General features: G+C 39.3%; 1 protein-coding gene across 2 annotated transcripts in view; it reads left to right on the plus strand.

Moving 5' to 3' along the window:
* The window catches only part of LOC126428191 (angiotensin-converting enzyme-like), a 214686-nt gene that overhangs the window by 144077 nt on the left and 44408 nt on the right, over window positions 1-26201 (plus strand). For both annotated transcript variants that reach the window (XM_050090107.1, XM_050090108.1), the window contains exons 4-6: window positions 4672-4833; window positions 7754-7850; window positions 8413-8556. In XM_050090107.1, coding sequence (XP_049946064.1) covers window positions 4672-4833; window positions 7754-7850; window positions 8413-8556 — 403 coding nt within the window. The remainder of the gene's footprint in view (window positions 1-4671; window positions 4834-7753; window positions 7851-8412; window positions 8557-26201) is intronic.

Here is a 26201-nt window from a genome sequence, read left to right on the forward strand (position 1 = left end):
TCTTACTGCAGAACTACTTCAAGGGGTGGAGGATCATGCATTTATATCAGAAAAGGAACACAGTTCAAATCAAGACTGACCTCAGTACAGTAAGTGAAGACAAACACTTTGAAATATCAGCTACAGAATTAACAGGGCTTGATATCACCAAAAAATAATCAATTTATGAGTGCATATATCTCCCAGTGGTAGTGTGGACACTTTTTTCAATAAATTAACAGAAGTTCTAGATAAAGTCTCAAGTGCAAAGATCAACATAATTCTGTGTGGGGACATTAACATCAACACTAATATCATAAATGAATCCAGCAGCACCTTCATAAACATCCTTCAAAGTTTTGGCATGTCCCTATTGCTCAATAGTGCAACAAGGGTTACCACAACTACTTCATCAGTAATTGACCATGTAGCCACAAATATGGACAGGGAAAAATGTGATGTAGCTGTAAAAGATATCAGACTATCACACCATCTCTGTCAAATAATAAAAGTAAAATCATGCATTGAATCATTCCCTAAACTATAAGCTTACAAACGACATCTATCAGAAATCAAAATAAAAAGATTTTTCACAAGAACTAGGAAAGCAAAGCTGGGATGAAGTGCATAAGGAAACTAATGTGAGTATAAAATTCTCTAAATTCTCCACATGGTTTAAATTGCTGTGAAAAGGCATTTCCAAAAGTATGCACGTCTGTATCAACATCTCACAAAAACAGATGAATAACAGCAAGTATTAAGAAGTCCTCCCAAACACTTAAACACCTCAGTTCCATGAAAAAAGATTCTCAATGATCCAGAATTCTTGAATTTCTATCACAGATACAAAAAGATCTATAGGAAGGTGCTGACTGCTGCAAGAAAGTCATTTAATGACAAAATAGTATATAATGCAGAGAATAAAAGCAAAGCAGTCTGGAATGTTATAAAAAAAGGAAACAGGGAGAGAGACAAACAGTCACAGAATAACATACTGCTAAGGGAGGGGGATAAGGTAATAAATGATCCACAACACTTAGCAAACTATGTAAGCGAGCATTTTTCAAGTATTGCAGAGAAGTTACAGCAGAAATTCCCCAAAACAAATATAACACTTGTCAATAATGTTGCACTAAATACAATGATGTTACTTCCAACCACAGAGAGTGAAGTCAATAAAACTGTTCAAAAACTAAAAAGTCAGTAGGGCCAGATGAAGTACCAATGTGTGCACTGAAGCAATGCATAGGGTTTATACAAGGCCCCTTAACAAATATAATAAATGAATCCTTCACATCAGGGACATTTCCAGAGCTGTTAAAACAGGCAAGAGTTGTACCTTTGCTTAAGAAAGGTAACGCAGAAGACATAGAAAATTACCGGCCAATTTCCCTGTTGTCAGCATTCTCAAAAATAATAGAAGCAATTATGAAAGACAGATTAATGAATTACCTGAATAAATGCAATATTTTAAGCAAATCGCAGTTTGGTTTCTGAAGTCACAAAAACATGGAGTCAGCCATAGTAGAATTCACAAAAGTTGTACTTGATGCTCTTGATAAAGATGACTGTGTCACAGGCATATTTTTGTATCTTTCTAAGGCGTTTGATACAGTCGACCACAAGATACTATTGAATAAATTAGAAGCATTAGGAATAAGAGGGGTAGTTAATGACTGGTTTCGATCATACCTAGCAGATAGGGTACAAAAGAGCAGAGATAACACATACTTGGAATAGATCTAAACATATAGTAAAACACTTATCAGAACCAAAATACATAAATATAGGGATTCCGTAAGGTAGCATATTGGGACCAATACTGTTCCTGATGTACAGCAGTGACTTTTCCGGTAGTATTACTCAAGGTAAAAAAATTCTCTTCGTTGATGACAGTAATATTTTAGTCACTGAGAAAACAAATGAACTCCTTGGAGAGAAAGCAAATGAAGCTCTCAAGGAAGTTTTTGATTGGTCAATAAGCAATAAAGTGACATTGAACATAAAGAAAACTAATGCCATCAATTACAGTTTGAAAAGGAAAAATGACTGTTAAATTAGATGTAGCTGGCAAAATTTCTGGGAATGAATATTGATTCTCAGTTGAAGTGGTGTGAACACACAGAGATACTTGCAAACAGAATGTCATCAGCATGTTATGCCCTTAGAATCCTATCATCATTGTGTAACATGCAGTGTCTTTTAGTTACATACTATTCATATGTTCACTCAATTCTTAGCTATGCCATTATGGCATTCTTTTTTGGGGAACAAATGCACACAATATGAACACAATTTTCAAACTCCAGAAAAGAGTCACAAAAATAATAACCAAAAATACTAGTCGAGCTCATTGTAAAGATCTGTTTAAAAACTGGGGATTTTAACTGCTCCATGTGAATACATTTACGAATCAGTTGTACACATCAAAAATGACATTGGTAATTACTGCACAAACAGCTCTGTCCATGACCATGCAACCAGAGCTAGACTCAACTTACATTTACCAAGAAAAAATAAACATAAAACTCAAAACGGCATTTTCTATCAAGGAATAAAACTGTATAATAAATTACCAAAAGTGATTAAAGAAATTGCAAAAATACACTTATTCAAAAAGGCAGCAAAACACCTATTGTGCAATACATTTTATACATTGAAGGATTCCTTAGATAAAACAGAGTAGGGGTTTGATAAAAAATGTTGTACAAATAAATAATAATAATAAAACATCCAGCATTCCACATAACACATTTTTTCTTTCTAGAAATACTTACCCCCAAGCTATGCATAGCACAATACTAACACCTCTTCCTCTTTCTGAGCTCAACATCTCACTCATTATGCAGGGATGCTGACTCAGTTTTTCAGGATAGCAAGTGGGAAGTTGTGATACAGAAAATAGCGCAGAGATCACGCGTGCGTGTGCGTGTGTGTGTGTGTGTGTGTGTGTGTGTGTGTGTGTGTGTGTGTGTGTGTGTGTGTGTGTGTGTGTGAAGTGTTATGAAACAATGTGTGTATAGTTTGTGCAGTGACTGGTAGTGAGGTATGAGTGAACAGTGTGACATTACATTATTCAATAAGTTATTTGTAAAAAAAAAAACAAAATATCGTATACCAGGAGTAAACCTAATGACTATGTCTAACTAGAAGTCTGTAAATATATGTGTATACGAATTAGCTTATTTTAAATTGGTCTAAACCTGTAAATACATTGACATGTTCTATATCTTTGTAAAAAGAGATCTATGGATGAATAAAGCTACTATACTACAACTACTACTACAGCTTTCCACATTTCATGTATGCCTTTCTTGTTATTGCCATTCTACGTGTTATATTGTCTTACTTCTGCCATCATCAGTCATTCCTCTGTCAAAATAGCACAACCTTATCACTACTCAATTATCTGTTGTACTAACTCCAACCTCTTTCTTCTTCTACAGGTTTTGGCCTCTACAGATGACTCTGGTACCATGGAAATTATTTTCCATTGTCTTAACAGATGCCCTACCATCATGTCCCTTCTTTTTGTCAGAGTTTTCCACATATTCATTTCCTTGGCACTTCTGTGGAGATGCTCCTTAATCCTTAGCTTATCAGTCCACATAATTTTCAGCAGTTGTCTGTAGCATTACATCTCAAATGCTTCAATTCCCTTCTGTTCCAATTTTCCCATAGTCCATGTTTCATTACCATACAGTGCTGTGCTCCTAACACACATCTTCAAAACTTCTTCCTCACTGTAAGGCCTGTGTTTGATGTGAGCAGACTTCTCTCAGCCAGGAATGCCTTTTCTACCAGTACTAGTCTGCTTTTTTTGTCCTCCTTGCTCAGTTATTTTGCTGCCTGTAGCTGAGTCAGTGTAAGTTGATCCCTGGCAGTTGCAATGGGCCGGACACAGCAGCTCCTCGTGCCTAACTCAACCGGTATCGTAACACAATGTTGTAAATGTCTCTGTGGCAACACCTCAGTGCTGAAACAGCTCTGTAGGAAGATAATGTTTTCACCTGCAGTGGTTCGCAGTTGAAAGCTGGTACCGGCACTACGAGCTGTCGGGGATCTACTTACACCATCTCGACTACAGTAGGTGCATAATAATATTTCATTGTTAGTAGCCCAACCTTTTCTGAATAGTTCATTGTGTTGTTCCCCTCTCACATTATCATTGAGACTACTTTGTAGATACTATGTGTAAGATGTTTGTACAGTATTATGGCACCCTGATTAGAGTATTATAATGCTTGTGCTATTAAACAGAGTAGGAGATAAATTGCATCCTCGTGTCACTCATCTGCTTGTCGGAACTAGTCTGTCGATTTTCCTTCTACACTCTGATTAAAACAACTTTGCAATTGATGTTTCATCGAGATGTGTGGTAGGGATCAGCTGCCAGCCAATCTCAGTTGTTTCCTGAGCACCACTTGAGCTTTCTCAAGTGCAGCTGGCTTCCCGGATTCACACTGGCAACACTGACCCCATTGCACCCCCTCCCCCCCCCCCCCCCCAATTGGAATACGTTAGTCACAAAGTTATTTTAATCTGAAAATGAACTCCACTCTGTGGAGATATCTTTAGAAGCCTTTTCCCCTCCTCCTTAACATGTTGTTTTCGTGTTCTTTATAGTAGTTCTCTGATGTTTTCTGCTGCACGACATTTGACGGCAGATGTCTTGCCGCCTCGGTGTTGCAGTTGCAGTCGCAGGAGGAGTACGCCCGCTTCCAGAGGGCGCTGTGGCAGATTGTGCGGCAGGTGCGGCCCGAGCAGGTGCAGGGGAACCCCCGGTTGGCGCGCACGGTGCGCCTCCTGTCTGTGATGGGGCCGTCCGCGCTGCCCCCGGAGCTCCTCGACAGGGTGAGCTGGCACAGTTGCGTGTGTAGAGAGCTTAAAGGAATGGGGTACGGTGGCCGAGCAGCACTTCTTAAGTGACACATTTCTGTAGTCGCTGTAGTTAATATTAGGGGGCAGAAATTGTCACCACTGAACAGGTGATGACTGAAGAGGGTGTCACAGAAATATACCAATAAGCTTTAGGAACAGGTTCCTTATGTCAAAACAACAAAAAAAAGTCTAGTAAATGTGGGCTCTAAAATGCACACCTTAAGAGCTATTTGCACTTGTTCATCTTCGATAGTACGAAACAGATCTCTTCTACAGCGAGGACTTGGCTTTCTATATTTCGGGAGGTAGCAGAGACCAAACCGAGAAAAAAATGACCGACAGGCAGTGTCTAGAATGTACTGTTTAAGTGTTATGAGCACTTGTTCTTATTTGCTAATGTGAAACACATCCCTTCTAAAGACAAAGTGCTCATAGCTCTTAATGTATGCGTTTTAGAGTTCATGTTTACTAGACTTTTTTCTTGTGTTGATCCATACTACCTCCTTCCCAAATGCAGAACATTAAGAGGTTGATGTGCAAGAGATGCATTTCGCAGTATCATAGATGAACAAGTTCTCACAGCTCTTAAGGTAAACATTTTAGAGCCCTTGTTTACTAGAAAATTATTTTTCTTGTTTTGGTGTAAGGAACCTGTCCCTAAATCTTGTCAGCGTTTTTTGGACCACCCTGTATACTCTGGGGCAACATGATGGAAGGGCTCTTAATTTCCAAATGCCTAGAGAATGTTAGCTACCATCACGTGCATCACTTTGGTGCTGTCTTTCACGGTTAGGGCGTGGTCCTCTTATTGTGCTTAAGAAAAACTGAAAGTGGAAGGACAAGTACACACTTTGTGGTAGTGTGTGTACAGCATACAGCAGAGGAACAGTTCAGAGATGGTGATTGTATGAGAATGACAATGCACCCTGTCATAAAGCACCATCTGTAAGGCAATAGTTTGTGGAAAACATCAACCTGAAGTGGACTGGTCCACTTAGTGCCCAACATCACTACTTTCTGTGGTTTTGGTTCTTCAGGGAGAATGGGCTGCCATTCCTGACACAGACATTCAGACATCTCATTAGAAGTGTCCCCAGCTAAGCTCACACTGTCACGAAGACAGAGGGTGAATGCACACCATTTTAATGTCCACATACCTTTGATCAGTAGGTGTAGTTTACAATAAATTGCAATTCCGAGTAATATAGCTTTTAAAAAGCATTCATCCAAATATTTGAGAACAACATGTGTCATGTAATTTATTTAAGGCTCATAATAGCTACAAGCTCTCACAGCTTTGACAGTGCCGTAAGTTAAAACATATAAAATTGAACTGTGTGCTCACCATTACCAGTATTTTACTGTCACTATGAACACAGGTCAGCAGGTTATGACTACATGAGTGAGTAGATGCGCCATTTCTGCTTCCATTCCAGAAATCATTATTTGTATCAAGCAGCTTGTAATTCTCCAGAGTTTCTCGACAGTTTTCAGATTCTCATTTTTAGTGCTACTCTCTTCTCCAAAAGTTGACTGAAGAATTTGAATCTGCACCTGCCAACATCCCACTCTGCCACTTGCAGTATGCCAAGCTTTCCTATTTCCCTAATGGGGGTATTAGGCATAGGCCACGAAACAGTCCAGTAGTCAATCCGCAACTTTCGTATCTTGCTAGGGTTTTTGCTTCTCTTACTTTTTCTCACGGTTGCTGTATAATATCAGTGTTGCCAAGGATCCTGCTGTTCAGTACCCCAGTGACAGCGCTTCACACCCACAGATTTCAATCCGTTGTGTCGAAGATACTGAAAGTGATTTTCCTTGTTCCAGTGGAATAACACACACAATAAAATCTGAACGTCAATGCTGTAACGATTTCTTTGTCGTCGTGGAGGTCACGTGCACTTCGTGCCTTTCCCTTGCAGCCCTCCCACGGAGAAAACGACTCCACCCAGCAGGTACAGGCACCAGTCCGTGGCCTGCTTCACCAACTGCACGGTATAAATACAAATCCGATCTGCACAAACCATCAAAAAGCCTCCCAAAAGTGCGGTGCTTCCTACTTACTACCTACCTTAACCCACAAACATCTTTCGTCGGCCAATGAATATCGAGCATGTGGAACATCTCATTTTATGAATGGCACATTACACGTCAGGTTCACCTCAAGTTTTTTTCATTTTTAGGTGAGGCTTGAGTGTCCAGTATCCCATAGTCTTTTGGAACTTCACTAATATTCATTTAACTTTGACAGACGCAAGTGAACTCATCAAAATAAATTGCTTGGCAAACTCAAATTATCGGCATCCACCATTCTCAGCAGACAAAGTTGATCGTAGAGCACTGAGCTGTCATTTTCTTTAGATGGTATTTCAGCGACTACTAGTCTTCTTCAGGTGTCAAGCACAGAGTTCGTTCCTCACTGTTAGGTCTCCAACCAAAGTGTGAACCGTTTGTTACTTCAGATGCAGTCTCCCACTGCTGTCAAAGAATAAAGCAGTCTCACAGAAATTTAAGACAAAAAATGTTTAAAGTGAGAAAAATGTTGCAAGAAAGTATCCTTCACCGATAAATATATTAATTGCTACAATAGAGTAGTTCATCTCGTTCAGTTTGGTTGGAATCCAGACGGTGAGCAGCGACCTCGCACTAGACAGCTGAGGAAGAAAACGAGAAGTAGTTGAAATATTGCGGGTAGAAAATAGCAACTCGACTCCAAACCCAAAATCATCAGTTTCACCCATGCAGCATGAAACATCACATCACCTGCTGTCCACATACCTTAGTGGCTTTCATTCTCATGAGTAGAATGGTATGTACTGCTCTGACTCACATATTGGTTTTACAAGTCACTTGACATATTCCACTAATGAATTTATACTTTTTTGTCATGCAGTACAACCGAATTATCAGGGAGATGTTGGCAGTGTACGAAACAGCGACCATTTGTGCGTACAAAGACGCATTCCTCTGCAATCTTCGCCTGGACCCAGGTTTGTGAAATTGTATTATGTTACCTCACCATCACTGAGCTTTTACATTACTTATTTTCCTTTAATAGTAACAGTACTACTACTACTACTACTACTACTAATAATAATAATAATAATAATAATAATAATAATAATAATCCATGATTAAAAGAATTAAGCTTCTCTGCTAGTGTTGTCTTCAGAGATGTGAAATGTTGGAGCATCCTTTCTATTTTCTATTTTTCGCTAGGTAGGAAGTAATCAGTGACAAAAAAGTTCTATTGACTAGTGTTATATATTGAAATATTTTTATTTATTTTTTTGTTATTTTCGAGCATATATTGGTTACATAGTGATGTTGAACAACAGTTATATTATCATCACAATCACACTTCAGTCATAAGAAAACTGTACAACCATTTTCAAATGTGAAAAAATGACCTGAAGGTGGTCCTACAGACTGAAACTGGTTATCTTTTAACTGGCGTGTACCCTGTATCAAATTATTTGTAATTAAACACGGATTCTGGCCAGTGCGTCTGGATGACATTAGTCAGCTACATAAAGTGGAATTCTCTCCCAGATCTGACCCTGATCATGGCACGCAGCAGGGACTGGGATGAGCTGCAGTACGTCTGGAAGGAGTACCACGACAAGACTGGCATGAAGGTGCGTGACCTGTTCGAGCAGCTGGTCGATGTCAGCAATGAAGCGGCCAGGGTCAACAGTAAGTATGCGGCACACGCCAGAAAGGAACGGGCTGTCAGACACAACCAGAAATTTACTATCTCAATACATTATACAAAACCTTGGACTTGAGGTTCAGAAGAGCTGTTAATTTAAGTATTATAACTCGAACACGTCACAATGTAAAAAAATTTAATTAATCTTAATAACTAAAAGTTTATAACATCATTCTACAAATATAGTGCTGTCATCATTTTAAAATTTAGTAACCGAATAATAGCACGTTTGCACAAGTATCACATGTAATAATCTTTTCAACGAACCTAGTTCCAGACTGACAATTTTTCCTCTTTTTAATCCATTATAAAATTCTTTGCTGTGTCCTGTGGAGTGTGTATTGTAACTATCAAATTAGGTCTAACACATCTTTACTGAAGACAAAATTAGCATTCTGTAATCACAGACTGAATTGTCCAGTGGTTGACAAAATCAAACAATAATAATTTCCAATTGAAACCAATAAAAGTCCAAGTGCAACCACTTTATTGTGTGTGTGTGTATTGCAATTATAGTATTAAGAACAGTTACAAACAAGGCTTACGTGGTGGAAACCACATGCTTTTCAATTAAAAGCACTGTACAAAAATTTTATATCAGCGAGTGAAGTGCAAGTAACAGACTGTAATGCAGTAATTGGAAGGCACGGTAGTCACTATCCGAACACACATCCATACCAGACCAGGTAAACAGCAGCAGTGGTCACAGTTCATCTTGTGGAGATAGTCAGATAATAGCAGCTAGTGAAGGAGAAACAGAACAAGCCAGCCACCTGATAGCCTTGTACTGGCACACAATGGAGTTCCACACAATGGACATGTGATACTAGCAGCTGCCCCACCAGAGGTGCCCATACCAGAAGTTGACGATGTTTCATATATTGATACATCTGTATCTTTAACTTGTATCTCACAGGGGACTGGGTGGGGGGAGGCGAAGGCTGGGGAGGGGAGGGAGGTTTGCTAAAGTTTACACAGAGAGGTTTAATCTGAGAGAGGGAAACATGAAATTCTTTAATGTATGTTATAGTACACCTAACAAAAATCATTTCCTTACAAATACTTCTGAATTGTTATGTTTATCTTTAAATAGTCCATAAATTTAAATATATCGAATAGAAAAATATCTGTGATGCAAAAAGACAGAGCCAGAGTTGTGACTAAAATGTATGTTTATTTAGTTGGTGACCAGTTTTGGGTTATGCCCATTCTAAAACCAACCAATGTTTGTTGTTGTGGTCTTCAGTCCTGAGACTGGTTTGATGCAGCTCTCCATGCTCCTCTATCCTGTGCAAGCTTCTTCATCTCCCAGTATGTACTGCAGCCTACATCCTTCTGAATCTGCTTAGTGTATTCATGTCTTGGCCTCCCTCTACGGTTTTTACCCTCCACGCTGCCCTCCAATGCTAAATTGGTGATACCTTGATGCCTCAGAACATGTCCTACCAACTGATCCCTTCTTCTTGTCAAGTTGTGCCACAAACTCCTCTTCTTCCCAATTCTATTCAATGCCTCCTAATCAGTTATGTGATCTACCCATCTAATCTTCAGCATTCTTCTGTTAGTCATGTAAAATGTCCATCAGAACAACAATAAACGAAGTGTTTACATAAGTGTATGGTCCCAAATAACTTCAGTAAATAATTGGCCCCCAGTGAAGGTGGCATAATCTCTGAATTAGTAAAAAGTGGTAGAAATGCTGCAATAAATGAACTGCATACGGCTGGAAAACTAGGCTAATAATCATCATTTACAAGAACGGAGATACAACAGTGGCGAAAACTGTAGAGGTAGGCCTACAGCATTACTAAGCATGGCTTATACAATTTTTACAAGAATATTAAATGAAAGTATGCAGATATACACTGAAGGCATACCTGAAGAACATTCGTGTGGTTTTCAAGCAGACAGAGGAACAAGTGATGGGAAAATTCTAAAAGTATAATATAGATCTGCACTTCATTGATTTCAAGCAAGTCTTTTTAACAGCATAAATCGTCAAGAATTATAAGGAGTGCTGAGAGAAGTCGGTACCTGCATGTGCTAAACTAATAACATTACCAGAATGACAATGATGGAGACACGAGAAAAAGTAAAGATACCTGGTAGGACCAGTGAAAACTTCATCTTTAATAAAGGAGTGGAGCAGGGTGATGGTCTCTCCAACGTCTTATTCATTATAGCCCTACACAACCTAGCAAGTAACTCGCCAGATTGTGCCTATCCTGAGGACACTGGAATAATAGGAAGAAATGACAACACAACTATATAAACATACTTGGCAGTGGAAGCATAACTGAGACTTGAGGAACTCCTAAGGATCTAAATGTAAATGGGAAATGATTCAAATGAGTGCCCTCTTCTAGTTACCTGGGAAAATTAATAGCAAATTATAAGAGCGATGGAAAGGATAGAAGCTCTGAACAGAGATCGCTTTGCACATTTACAAATAACCAGCAGTAGCATTGTTCCAAGATGAATGAAACTCTTAGTATGTAACTTCTTCATTCGTCCAATTGGCAAGTGTGGGTCAGAGGTATGGATGCTCACAGAAGGTGACAAAAATGCTTTGAGAATCTTTGAACAAAAAGCACTGCGCAGAATTTATGGGCCAATAAAGGAGGAAGAATGCTCCAGGATACACTATACCACCAAGCTACATCCATTACTACAAGAATGAGTTATAGTCAAGTTTGTCAAATCACAATGAGTACAATGGCTAAGACATGTGGAGAGAATGTCGGAAGGTAGAATAGAAAAGAAAATGGTAAAAGGGGTGATATATGCTACTATACAAAAAGGCGAGAGTTAGAAGAAGTGGATTGATAATGTAATAATGGATCTCTCCAGTATCAGATTTCAGAGATGGAAAAGAGCTGCAAAAACCTGAGAAGCATGGGGGGAAATAGTAGGTAGAGCCAAGGCCTACCAAGGGCTGTAGCACTACAGAAAAAGACAATAAATTGTTAGTAATTTTGAATTGAAAATAAAAATAGTGTTTAGGATTTTGAGCACATTATTATAAAGTTTTTTTAAATCACCACACATAATAGATCACCAACATAAAAATGGTTGTATTCATTTGAATTAATGTTAGTGATAATCTTGCTCATTTGATGCTGTTCTTATAATGCTGGTGTCTGTTGTGTTCACTAATTTTAAGTTCAGCCACAGTGTGCCTTTCATACCTATGTTTAAATGCATCAGTGCAAACTGTTTATGCCTGCTTTAACATTTAGTCAAGTTAGACACACTAATATATTCAATCTCTCCCACCAAATGTCAGTTTAGGTTTTCCATTGCCAAGCAAAATACAGGGTGGTCAATTAATAGTGACCGGGCCAAATATCTCACAAAATAAGCACAAAACAAAAAAACTACAAAGAACAAAACTTGTCCAGCTTGAAGGGGGGAAACCAGATGGCGCTACGGTTGGCCCACTAGATGGCGCTGCCGTAGGTCAAACGGATATCAACTGTGTTTTTATTACATATTTGTATAGTATGTAAAGAAATACGAGGGCGGTTCAGAAAGTAACCTCCGATTGGTCACAGTGCGGGTTGTGGGGGGAGTAGCGACGCCATATGTGCGTTCACGCACTCAACAGGTCAGTCGGCATCAAGCCGTGGTCGAGTGAAAGTCGTACCTGCGCTAGTTTAGTTTTTGTGGCAGTTTGACATGTGTGCTGCAATAGAAAACCCCGCCAAATGTGAAGTGTGTGCTGTCATAAGGTTTTTTACAGCCAAAGGATATTCTGCAGCAGCTATTCATCGTGAGCTTTGTGCCGTGTACGGACCAAGAGTTATGAGTGAAGGAGTTGTCCGTGAATGGGTACGTTTATTTAAAAGTGGACGAGAAAACGTTCATGATGAAGAGAGGAGTGGTAGACCATCATTGGTGACTGACGAACTCATTCAGACAGTTGATGCAAAAGTTCGTGAAAATCTACGTTTCTCAATGTCTGAGTTGTCTACTGGTTTTCCACAGATTTCTAAGACTCTCTTGTACGAGATAGTGACAGCAAGATTGGGTTACCGTAAGTTCTGTGGACGATGGGTGCCCAAAATTCTTACCGACCACCACAAAACTCAAAGAATGGCCTCTGCATTAGACTTTCTGTCACGTTATGAGGACGAAGGAGAACCATTGTTAAACAGAATCGTGACCGGTGACGAAACCTGGATTAAGTACGTGAACCCTGAGACAAAAGAACAATCAAAGATGTGGGCACATTCAAATTCGCCTACCAAACCAAGAAAAGCCTCGCAAGATTTTTCTGCCAGAAAACTGATGGCAACGGTGTTTTGGGATGCCAAAGGGGTGTTGTTGGTTGAATTCATGGAACGTGGTACGACCATTAATCAAGACGTGTACTGTGAAACAATAAAAAAGTTACGACGGGCTATACAGAACAAACGCCGTGGTATGCTGACTTCCGGTATCGTTTTTTTGCACGATAACGCCCGTCCTCACTCTGCTCGCAGAACAACGGCCCTTCTTGAGTCCTTCAAGTGGGACGTTATCAACCATCCACCTTACAGCCCAGACCTGGCGCCAAGTGATTATCACCTCTTCATGCATTTGAAGAAATGGCTCGGGTCACAGCGGTTTGATGACGACGAAGAGCTCAAAGGCTCCAGGCACAAGCGGGTGATTTTTATGCAGAAGGAATTTCAAAGCTTGTGAAGAGATACGATAAGTGCCTCAATCGCTATGGAGACTATGTAGAAAAATAGTGCAAAGATGTAGTTGTAAGATGTATATATTAAAATATTTTTATTTAACTTGGTGTATTTTTTTAAATCAACCGGAGGTTACTTTCTGAACGGCCCTCGTATGAATGTTTTGGTTGGACCACTTTTTTCGCTTTTTGAGATAGATGGCGCTGTAATAGTAACAATCGTATAAGTACGTGGTATCACATAACATTCTGCCAATGCAGGCGGTATTTGCTTCGTGATACATTACCCGTGTTAAAATTGACCGTTTAATAACTGCGGAAAAGGTCGATATTGTGTTGATGTATGGCTATTGTGATCAAAATGCCCGGTATCCCGGACAACATTATCCAAGCGTCCGGACCCTGGGTATATCCAAGTGTCTGGACCATTCGCCGGATAGTTACGTTATTTAAGGAAACAGGAAGTATTCAGCCACATGTGAAACGTCAACCACGACCTGCAACAAATGATGATGCCCAAGTAGGTGTTGCTGTCGCGGCTAATCCGCACATCAGTAGCAGACAAATGGCGCGAGAATCGTGAATCTGAAAAATGTTGATGTTGAAAATGCTACATCAACATTGATTGCACCCGTACCACATTTCTATGCACCAGGAATTGCATGGCGACGACTTTGAACGTCGTGTACAGTTCTGCTGCTGGGGACAAGAGAAATTACGGGACCATGACAGATTTTTTGCACACGTCCTATTTAGCGATGAAGCGTCATTCACCAACAGCGGTAACGTAAACCAGCATAATATGCACTATTGGGCAACGGAAAATCCACGATGGCTGCGACAAGTGGAACATCAGCAACCTTGGCGGGTTAATGTATGGTGCGGCATTATGGGAGAAAGGATAATTGGCCCCCATTTTATCGATGGCAATCTAAATGGTGCAATGTATCCTGATTTCCTACGTAATGTTCTACTGATGTTACTACAAGATGTTTCACTGCATTACAGAATGGCGACGTACTTCCAACATGATGGATGTCCGGCACATAGCTCGCGTGCTTCATGACAGGTGGATTGGTAGTCGAAGCACCATACCATGGCCCGCACGTTCACCGGATCTGACGTCCCCGGATTTCTTTCTGTAGGGAAAGTTGAAGGATATTTGCTAGCGTGATCTACCGACAATGCCTGACAACATGCGTCAGCGCATTGTCATTGCATGTGTGAACATTACAGAAGGCGAACTACTCGCTGTTGAGAGGAATGTCGTTACACGTATTGCCAAATGCATTGAGGTTGACGGACATCATTTAGAGCATTTATTGCATTAATGTGGTATTTACAGGTAATCACACTGTAACAGCATGCGTTCTCAGAAATTATAAGTTCACACAGGTACATGTATCACATTGGAACAACCGGAATAAAATGTTCAAACGTACCTACGTTCTGTATTTTAATTTAAAAAACCTACCTGTTACCAACTGTTCGTCTAAAATTGTGAGCCATGTGTCTGTGACTATTACAGTGCCATCTATCACAAAGCGAAAAAAGTGGTCCAACAAAATCGTTCATATTTCTTTAGGTACTATATGGATATGTAATAAAAATGGGGGTTCTTATTTTAAAAAACGCAACTGATATCCGTTTGACCTATGGTAGCACCATGTAGCGGGCCAACCATAGTGCCATCCGGTTTCCCTCCTTCAAGCTGGAGAAGTTTTGTTCTTTGTAGTTTTTTTGTTTGACGCTTATTTCGTGAGATATTTGGCCTGGTCACAATCAAAGGACCACCCTGTGCGTGCGTGTGTGTGTGTGTGTGTGTGTGTGTGTGTGTGTAGTGTTAAATTTTTTGTTTTTATTAATTGTTAGTAAATTTTTTGTTTTTATTAATTGTTAGTTTACTTGTACATCACCTACTACCACTACTGTGTATTTTATTGAGAGCAAGGGCTGGGAAATTTCTAGGCAGGTATTTCTTTGGCTTCAGCCCAGCATGAAGTTCAATTTTTCCGAATATAATGCTGTTCTATGGTGACTTAAGCAGTATTTTTATTGTATTCTGGTATTAGACTGGTTTAGGTCACAGTTTAAGTTTGGCTGAATGATTTTTGCAACAAATATTAGTTTTAAAGTACATGTAATGGTAAGGACAACCAATTTTAGAAACAGGTTATGACTAATAGTTTACTACTTTATGCCACTGCTTGGCAACTGCCACTCTCAAATGGTGTTCCACAGGATCATACAACTCTGAAACTCAATTTCTTGGTAATGCTTCAGAAGTACATCATACTAATGCAGCATTTGTTACAACTACGAGTATACTAAAATTGTGCAAAAGATTAACTGGACACGTGACCTGCTGGGTGTATGCTTCTATTGCTAGTAACTGTCTCAGGAGTGTGGGATTTAAATGTGTCTTTTGCCGTCTCCGAAACAAAAGTTTGCAGTTCAGATACTGTAGTTTGCTTTGTGTTGAAGATCATGGCCAGCCCTTCTGACATGTGCATGAGCATGAAAGTGTTGGGGTTCCTGGAGGACCAAAGCATCTTTTGTCTTGATCTTACAATTTTGTGCTGATGCAGTAGAGAGCTTAAAAACATTACTGAAATTAACTAGTAAGGATGATAGTGTGCAAAAATGCAACATGTACAGGAATTTCCAGACTGGTGAGGCACAGTCTGTCTCAGTTTGAGAATTGGTGATTGCACAGCTGCAAGTAGTGATGCAAGCACAGTCAACAGTCAGTGGTGAAACTGCTTCCTTCAATGTTTAGCATACTAAAGGTTATCATGTACAGTCACGCAGTACTGTGCTGTCCAATGGGGGCGCATTTTAAGATGCAATAAATACAAGGGGCTCAGGAGAAGGTTTGCTGAATATGCTGAGGTTGTGTCTGTAATACTTTGTCCTGAATAAAACATATGTGGTATAGATCAAAAATGTCAAGAAACTAATTCACATTTCTGTAAAGATAATGTATTCCAACTTTCCTTTTGGTCTGCATACATTTGTCAACATAATGGAGTTCTGTGTTTCCTCGTATTGCCAGACTGTCCCAATTAGATTGACAAGTGTGTGTGTGTGAAGGCTCACCAGCCATTTGACCATCTTCTTCTGTGTGGATGCACAAACAGTGCCCGAACTCTTACGGGAATCGGTTAAAAGCCGGACTCTTATGGGAATCGGCAAAAAGCTGCGAGCTATGAGTATAATGGGCAGGGGCACTATGACTATAGTGCGGGACAATAAGTTGGGAATGTGGGTCTCACGGGAGGCGTGCCATAGGTAAGTCCCTGCACTCGCACTATCCTCTGTGTCCTCCATGGCTCAGATGGATAGAGCATCTGCCATGTTAAGCAGGAGATCCCAGATTCGAGTCCTGGTCAAGGCACACATTTTCAACTGTCCCTATTGACTTATATCAATGCCTGTATGCAGCTAGCGGTATTCATTTCATTGTAATTCCATTATACGTATTTTCTGAAAATAAGACATCGTTCTGCAATGTTGTTAACAGAGCAGAACCTGTTTGGTCAGCAGATGATTTAATTTCAAAGCGTAACAAAAAAAGTACAATTTGTATCTTTTGTCTAGGGATCTGGTAACAGCCTGTCGTCACCACCATAATTTTCCACTTGAACCTATTGCCGTCAGAATGACAGGGAGGCTTCTTAACATACAGCTTTAAAATTTTAAATTTTAATTTCAATGAGAGATTTTGGGGAGAAGTGGCAGAACATAGTATTTCACGGGGCAGGAACTAGTTCCTTGTGACAGCAATAAGACATGTCATACAAATTAGAAAGATGTTGAATCCAAAATATTTCTCTTTTTGCCATTCTTTATATGGTTTGTCTAATCAGAATGATTAATGGTTGAACATCCAGATGAATACACAAGTGATGAAATCTATCTGTGTGTCAGTATTCTAATGTAGATGTTTTTTGGTATCCTTCCTGCTTGCGTACAGTCTGAGTCTGAGTAACCACCTGACAATCATGCTGCAGCTCCAGAATGAATTTTCATCACCTTGCAGCAATGTGCACCTCTGCAGCTGCAGCGATATTGACTCAGATCTCTAAATGCATGCATGCTTGTACCCAGTGTCAGTGGGAAAGGACCAACAACTTGTTCAAAGTCAGTCTAATTTTCTCAGCTGTAACCCAGGTTGCTGCACCACTCGCCATTTAGTTATATGTAAATACTGATGCCACCTCCCTTTACTCTAACATCCCTAACGCCCATGGCCTTACCACTATTGAACACTACCTTTCCCAATGCTCGACAGATTCCAAGCTGACAACCTCCTTCCTAGTCGCCATGACCAACTATATCCTCACCCACAATTACTTCTCATTTGAAGGCATTACCTACAAATAAATTCGGTGTACGGCTATGGGCACCCGCGTGGCACCGTCCTATGCCAACCTATTCGTTGTCCATCTAGAGGAATCCTTCCTAAACACCCTCACCCAGTTCAGATTCACTGATGACATCTTTGTGATTTGGATCGAAGGTGAGGACATTCTAACCACATTCCTCCTGAATCTCAACAACTCCTCCCCCATTTGCTTCAACTGGTCCTACTCAACCCAACAAGCCCCCTTTCTAGAAGCTGACTTTCATCTAAGAGATGGCTACATCATTACCCTCATCCATATCAAACCTGCTAACCACCAGCAATACCTCCACTTTGACAGCTGCCCTCTCGAAATACACCGAGGGTCTCACTGAAGCCTTCACAAACTGTAATTATCCTCCCAACATCGTACAAAAACAAATCTCCCGTGCCTTATCTTTCCAGTCTCTCACCACCTCACTAAGTCCTGCCTTCTGGCCACAGAGGAGTATTCTCCTCATAACTCAGTACCACCCAGGACTGGAGCAACTCAATTACATTCTCTGCTAGGGTTTCGACTATCTCTCATCGTACCCTGAAATGAGAGATGTCCTGCCCACCATCCTCCACACCCCTCCGACAGTGGTATTCCACTGTCCACCAAACCTAGACAATATACATGTCTATCCATGCACAGCCCCTGTCCTCAACCTCTTACTTCATGGCTCGTACCCTTGTAATAGACATAGATGCAAGACCTGTCCTATACACCCTCCCACCATCACCTACTCCAGTCCGGTCACAAACATCACCTATCCCAGCAAAGACAGGGTTACCTGTGAATCCGGTCATGTGATATACAAGCCAAGCTACAATCACTGTGCTGCATTCTACATAGGCATGACAACCAACAAGCTGTCTGTCCGCACGAATGGCCACCGACAAACTTAGGCTAAGAAACAAGTGGACCGCACTGTTGCTGCGCAAGCTACCAAACATGACATCCTTCATTTCAATGACTGCTTCACAGCCTGTGCCACAGGGATCCTTCCCGTCAACACTAGCTTTAATGAAATGCACAGGTGGGAACTTTCCCTGCAACACATCCTACATTCCTGTAACACTCCTGGCCTCAAACTTCGTTAGTCATTGTCCTCTCCCATCCAGTCCCTTCCTGTTCCCAGTCCAGCACTACACAGTCCTCATTCCTCCATCACACCAAGTTTTCTACTTCTCTCCTTTTCCACTACCCCCCCCTCCTCCCTCCCCACCTCTCCGCTGCCCTCCGTCTAACCTCCCGACTGCACACAGCTGCCCTACCCTCTTTCCACCTTGTCCCTGTGCACTCCCCAGCGGCATGTCACTGGCTGCCACCACTAACCAACTATCCCTCCCCCTCCCCACCCCAGCCTCCTCCTACCCCTACCCAGTCGCCACTCAAATTGTGCACTGGTGCTGCTGCTTGCAGTGTGGCCTCAGATGCCTCAAACTGCAGTCATGTGTACGTGAGTTGCATTGGCACGTGTGTGTATGTGTGAGTTTGTCATGTAATTTTGACAAAGGCCTCACTGGGCGAAAGCTTTATTTGTGACAGTCTTTTTGTTATGCCTATCTGCACCTCAGCATCTCCGCTATATGGTGAGTAGCAACTTTCCTTTTCACAATATTATTCATTACATCAGATACATGGCCAGTGTGAAAAAATTTAAGGATTATATTAATGACTGTCATTAAAAATGGATGACATTTGTCAATGGAAATTGCCGTATCCTTTTTATCCCTTAACGCAATTTCAAATTAGTGTCTCGCATAATTACCAAAAAAATTATCATTTTCAAAAACGAGGTGTCATTCTCCTTATATCCTTGAGCCACTATTCACTACACACAGCTATGTACTTACCATATACGTAAGTGCAGTAATTAATGTTGGAGAATAATTAATTCGTCAGAGAGTTCTGTTAGAATGTAAATACTTTGGAGCTTCTGCTTTTCAGTGAGGGTCTCCTTTAGTCCAAAGTATTTGTACTGAGAAACATATCACAAATGCAATGAACACTGCTCCCATAACACTAAATATACTCCATAAGTTTGTTACAACACAAAAGGCCCATTAGGCACTCTAGACACAGAGGCAAAATTTGTTAAATATTTCTATATGTGAAAACTGAAGCTGCAAACCCAGGTGTAACTGTGGTGGACTAGCAAAAGACACAGATCCTTTTATTTGTTCCCTTCAATGGAAACATTTCCTGCCAACTAGTTTACTGAAGCCTGTTCAAAGTACACACATAATTCATCTCAAACAATTTCGAACCACCACCAACCCGGGCTTACTTTTAATGACTAACAGCAATCCATAACATTTTTCCCACGGAAAAGAATTCCAACAGTTGTTTTGATGAATACAGTAGCTCTGCTTATAGAATGATGTCAACATAGTGGCAACCTGTCGTGCCTGTGCAAAATAAACTTACTGCCCAGTCATAAGATACTCATTCTTTATCGTTCCACTCAGCTGACATTCGTGTTACTGGTTTTCCAAAAGTTTCAAGAATTAAACCATAATGAAATTTAGCTGCCAGCTTTTGGAAGTCTACATTGAAAAGTTGTCCCGAACTGGCTTGTCTTTACACACGTTTTCTTTATTTAAAAAAAGTGTCACTCTAAAGTCTTGCAGCTCAACCCACACATTTTTAATACTTTTATCACACAAAGCACAGTAGTCTTCATGTTTTGAGAAGCATTTTGATTTTTTTTAACTGCAATATTTCTGCTTTCAAAAGGAAACCATTCTGAAATGCATCATTTCACATAATACAACTATGCCTAGAAAAAACAGTTTTAAAGAAAGCTACATTTTAATGGCTGGGAAAAGTTCATATACATGTAGTCTGTGGTAGCACTAAGAATTTTTGGCATTACAGAAGTGACCCATTCCACCCGTCTGCTTTGACCCATAACGTCATCAACATGGTTGAAATGGATACTTGCAGCACATACAAAAACACAATGACAATGACACTGCTACAGACACACAGCAACAAATGTGAACAAAAATAAAAATGACACAATATCATCCCAGTCTAAATATAAAATGAAACTAAATCAACAACTCAGAACTCCAAATACTCCATATTCACTACATCAATTAAAACAGGACCGACCTTCCATAAATATACAACACACAAAACATCACTAGTACTAAAGAATAAAACCAAAACAAAAGTTTCTTACGAACAAAAACCTCCAGCAAGATCTCTCTCTCTCTCTCTCTCTCTCTCTCTCACACACACACACACTATATATATATATATATACTAAAATATTCAGCAATAAAACTGAAAATCTGTAGAAACTATATGACAGACATCATATCATCACTCATCTCTAAACGTAGTGATAAACTTGTGAACTTCATTGTCATATCCATAACTAACAAAAAAAATTATACTTCTTTCCTCAGCACAAACACCAAACTAATCAGACCAAACAAAAACGCCAAACACATAAATAAATAAATAAATAAAAACTTGATAACTCACTGAAAACACATCCACAACACAAGTTATGGCGCCAACTGCCTAAACTCAAAACATTAGCAAGATGACAAAAACTCGAATCCAATATCACACATCAAAGTCAGCACATACAGGTACACATCCACCACCAGAGGGCACCATCAAATATAGCAACATAACATCTATAAACAAAACCAACTCGAAAACTCTGTGCTGTAATGACGTCACACTCCACAAAACTATTGCATCACTGGTCAAAGCAGGGGGGTGGATTCGGACACTTCCATTGACCCAAATTTTTGTTCTGTTGGAGAGGCTTCATCATACCTTCAAGTCTCCCTCATAAATGGTGGGTCATTCATTCCTTACTTCAAATATCTTTTGAGTTACCGGGAAAAGTGGATTTTTACGTTAGTTCGCTTTGCAATATGTAATTTCTATAAAACATAAATATTTAAGTTTGTGTACTTTAAGAAGCACTTTACATAGGGAGGTAAAATACTTAGAAGAAAAGTATGAAAAAACTTCAAAATTGTGCTGCACAAGTGAAACCTGTGTTATAATACACTCAAACATTCAACAGAGGAATTGCTGCATTGCCATGGAATGTTAATGACCTTGCAGACGATATTAGTAGTAACTTCAGACTATTTGCAGATGATACAATTATCTATAATGAAGTACCGTCTGAAAAAAGATGCATAAATATTCAGTCAGACCTTAATCAGATTTCAAAGTGGTGCAAAGATTGGTAACTTGCTTTAAATGTTCGGAATTGTAAACTTGTGCACTTCACAAAACAAAAAAGTAGTATTCTATAATACAAGTGAGTCACAGCTGGAATTGACAAACTCGCATGACTACCTGGGTGTAACAATTAGTAGGGATATGAAATGGAATGATCACATGAGCTCAGTTGTGGATAAAGCAGGTAGTAGACTTCAGTTTATACTGAGGAAGTACAATCCGTCTAGAAAGAAAACCAGTTCTAGAATGTTGTTAAAGTGTGTGGTACCTGTATCAAATAGGACTAACGGGGGATACTGAAAGTATACAGAGCAGGGCGGTGCAAGTGGTCGTGGGTTTGTCTGGCCCATGGGAGAGTGTTACAGTGATGCCTATGTAATTGAACTGGCAGACTCTTCACGATAAGACGTAAACTATTCTGAGAAAGTCTGCTAGCAAAGTTTCAAGAACCGGCTTTAAATGATGACTAGGAATATACAACAACCCCCCTACATATTGCCAAAATATGGATCGTGTGGACAACATTAGAATAACCAGCATCCACAGAGGCATTCAGTCAAGTCATTCTTCCCATGATCCATACGTGAATAGAATGGGATGTACCCTCTGCCATTCACTTTGCAATGGTTTTCAGAATATGGATATAGATGTAGAACACCTGATCATAAAGTCAACAATAAAAGCTTTTGGTACAAATTAAAATGTGGGTGAATAGCTCCCCCACCCCAACGGACAAGGGTCCTGATTAGATTAGATTAGATTAGATTTACTTTCATTCCAATTGATCCGTAGTGAGGAGGTCCTCCAGGATGTGGAACATGTCAGAAAAACAACAATACATGACAAGTATTTAAACTAAAACAAATAAGCTAATGTACCATTCCACAGGTCCCAAGTGGAATGATCGTCATTTTTTAATGAACACTAAGAGTCATTTTACAAATACTATTGCACTGAATTTAAAATAAAAAAGTTTTATATTTATTTATAAGGTAAGAAACATGTAATACAACTACTGTAATACTTATTTACAATGAACACATTACTGCACTGAAATGGTGCAGAAGTTAGATTATACTTACACACACACACACACACACACACACACACAAATTTTCAGTGAACACATTACTGCACTGAAATTGTGCAGAAGTTATGTTGTACTTATATACAAATCAGTTGGTTTTCCTCAGAAATTCATCAATGGAGTAGAAGGAGTTGGCCACCAATAAATCCTTTAGGCTTCTCTTAAACTGAATTTCATTGGTTGTTAAGCTTTTTATGGCTGCTGGCAAGTTATTGAAAATGTGTGTTCCTGAATAATGCACACCTTTTTGTACAAGACTAAGTGACTTTAAATCCTTGTGAAGATTATTCTTATTTCTAGTATTGATTCCATGAATTGAGCTGTTGGTTTGAAAAAGTGATATATTTTTAATGACAAATTTCATTAAGGAATAAATATATTGGGAAGCTGTAGTTAGTATCCCTAGTTCCCTAAACAGGCTTCTGCAGGATGTTCTTGAGTTCACACCTGTTTACAGTACATCACTACATGTCATACCACTTTACAATACATACCACTACTTGCCATGTAATAAATCAAACTTTTCTATCCTTGAATCACGTTGTACCTTCACACCATGGTTCATATTGTTACTTGAAACCCAAACAAGGCAAAATCTACCTGATAATAATCTTTGTGCCTTGTTCTGTGATTATGGACAGTGGAGACAATTCAGTAGTAAACACATTGGGAATAGACTGTAAGAATTCCATGGTCATTACAAAGACTTCTGCAACATGTATCATTATTTTCTTTACACAATATTCTTACAGATGTGGTACGTAATTTGCAATTAATTAAAAGAAGTAATTCCAAACAAATTAAAATGAGACAGATACCAGAAGCTAAAGTGTAGATCAGGATTAGCAATTAGCAACAGTCATGGCCGTGTTCCCCTACTGCTCATAGATTGGTAACACATTGGTTTGTGTAGCCTATGGAATGATACTTTCACCTAACCACTGTCTTATTATCAAAACTACCAGCTTCATACAGTGCAAAAAAAACAACATTAATCGTAGGACCTGTATCTATATCAATGTTCTACCTTACCTAAATCAAAATTATAGACTGCAGGGTACTTTCCCCAAGATTCAGAATGTAGTTCTATATACCGGGCAAAAGTGTAAAACAGACTGGCGATGCACATCAGGCAAGAAACTGAAAATCTCCACAGATATTAAAAAACAAAGAAAAGGCATACCTTATTAGCCACTCCATCTAATATTCATCAGATTATTTGGACTCAAACATGTAAATACTTTGTAGGTGTAGTACACTATATATTAAGAAAAAATTGACTTTGACAGTACATAAGGAGATGATAACATTATTTGCAAAGTTATATAAATGCTTTGTTTGAAGAATTAGACTGAAACAGGGGTTGATCATAATTGTCAGTATGAGTAGATTAGCACTTGTCATAGTCTACAGAATTAGCCTGTAGTGGCTGCTTGTTTAATTGATCAGTTCCACTTCTCTGATGGCCCTGTCTCATGGTGGATTTTAGACACACTAGTAGTGAATGAATGTGTGTAATGGAATAGAGTACACATTACCATCATCTTTAACCATTACCATAATTTTTAACCATTTCATTTCTGATCACATCATGAATGAAGCGCATGAAAAATACCTTATTACATGAGTACATCTCTCACACATCACTCTGTAGATTAGATTAGATTCAGTTTTTGTTCCATAGGCCCAAAAAATAAGTTCATTCTGGTGGGTGTAGAACATGTCAGAAAGCATAACATAAAACATTTGAATATAATACTTAATACCCTGAGCATTTGTCAGGAGATTGTCAAACTAGGGAATACAATACAGTAAACCTGAACAGCTAACATTTACAGAATTAATACTCTGTTAGAATGAAACACTGTTATGCACTATTAATAAATTTATCATACACAAAATGTCTAATCTTGACTGTTGCGACAAAGTGCTGTCAAAACTGAAATCTAACAGACATTTTTTCTTACACTAGCCTAACAGACTCTCTTAAGATATTCATCTATAGAGTAGAAGGAGCTGCCTATCAAAAAGTCTTTCAGACTCTGTTTAAACCGTGCTTTATCTGCGACCAAGTTTTTAATGGTTACTGGCAATTTATTGAAAATGAAAGTTGCTGAATATTGGACCTCTTTTTGAACCACAGTACGTGATTTTGGGTCTTTATGAAGATTGTTCTTATTCCTTGTATTAATACTATGTATTGAGCTACCATTCTATATCATTCTGCGACATGTACAAAGGGTTCAGTAGAATTATTTTAATTTCGTCATAAAGTTTGCCTGCTGCCACTCGTTAGTTGTTGAACTAACATGATTATCTTTTCTTTACACATAAAAACCGTCTCTGCGACTAAATAAACGGCACAATTGCGACTGCAAGGCATTAACAGTTGATTTTGATGAATCATGTCCTCATAAAACATTCTGTAAGGCTGTATTTGGTTACGTAATTCACATTGTTAGCACTTGGTAACGGGGATGCTACAACTTTTCTACATAACATATACATTTTATTAATAAAAACATTTGGTTCATAGCTTTTTTATTTTGCGTGAAAACGAAATTCACTGAAGGAATAACGGTCGAAAGGTATGCTATTGCGCACATTACACAAATATTGCGAACCCTGTTTCTTGAAACTTTCATCAAAAGCTGCTGCTAATGTACGTCATAACACGCACTTATTTCCATACGTCGGACTCGCTGCAAAAGAAAAAACCGCTTCAGTTTTTGTATTCATTACTATTCACTAGCTTCTGCCTTTCGATACGTCTCTTCTCGTAAGTGATGTCAGTTGTCTCATATGCACACGCAACGAACAATCTTTAAGATGCGCTTACATTTGCTCTATACATCAAATTCTTTTTATCACACATGTTAAATAATGGCATCTTCTTAAGAACGAGAGACAGAAAAAAACTGCCCATTACGATTATGAAACAGTCAATCGAGTCCAAAACGTATGAGATTATCTGCTGAGTTGGAAAGGCAATTAATGAATGCACTTGTTTATCACCTGCAAGACGAAATCTTTGTTATTGACATCCGTGCAGCGCATAATCGTTGCCTAGCAACCGCACGAAGCCAGCCAATGAGAGGCGGTGTTGATCCTCAAATGGAACGATGTTGCCTAGTTCCGAAATACGACCGCGCAAGTTAAATGCAGCAGTGTTCTTCGCTTAGATTTGGTACCACGCTTAACTTGAAATCAAGTTTGTACTTTACTTTTACTACTTTTCTACTGTTTCTT

Source organism: Schistocerca serialis, chromosome 12 (genome assembly GCF_023864345.2).
Source record: "Schistocerca serialis cubense isolate TAMUIC-IGC-003099 chromosome 12, iqSchSeri2.2, whole genome shotgun sequence".
Lineage (NCBI taxonomy): Eukaryota > Metazoa > Arthropoda > Insecta > Orthoptera > Acrididae > Schistocerca > Schistocerca serialis.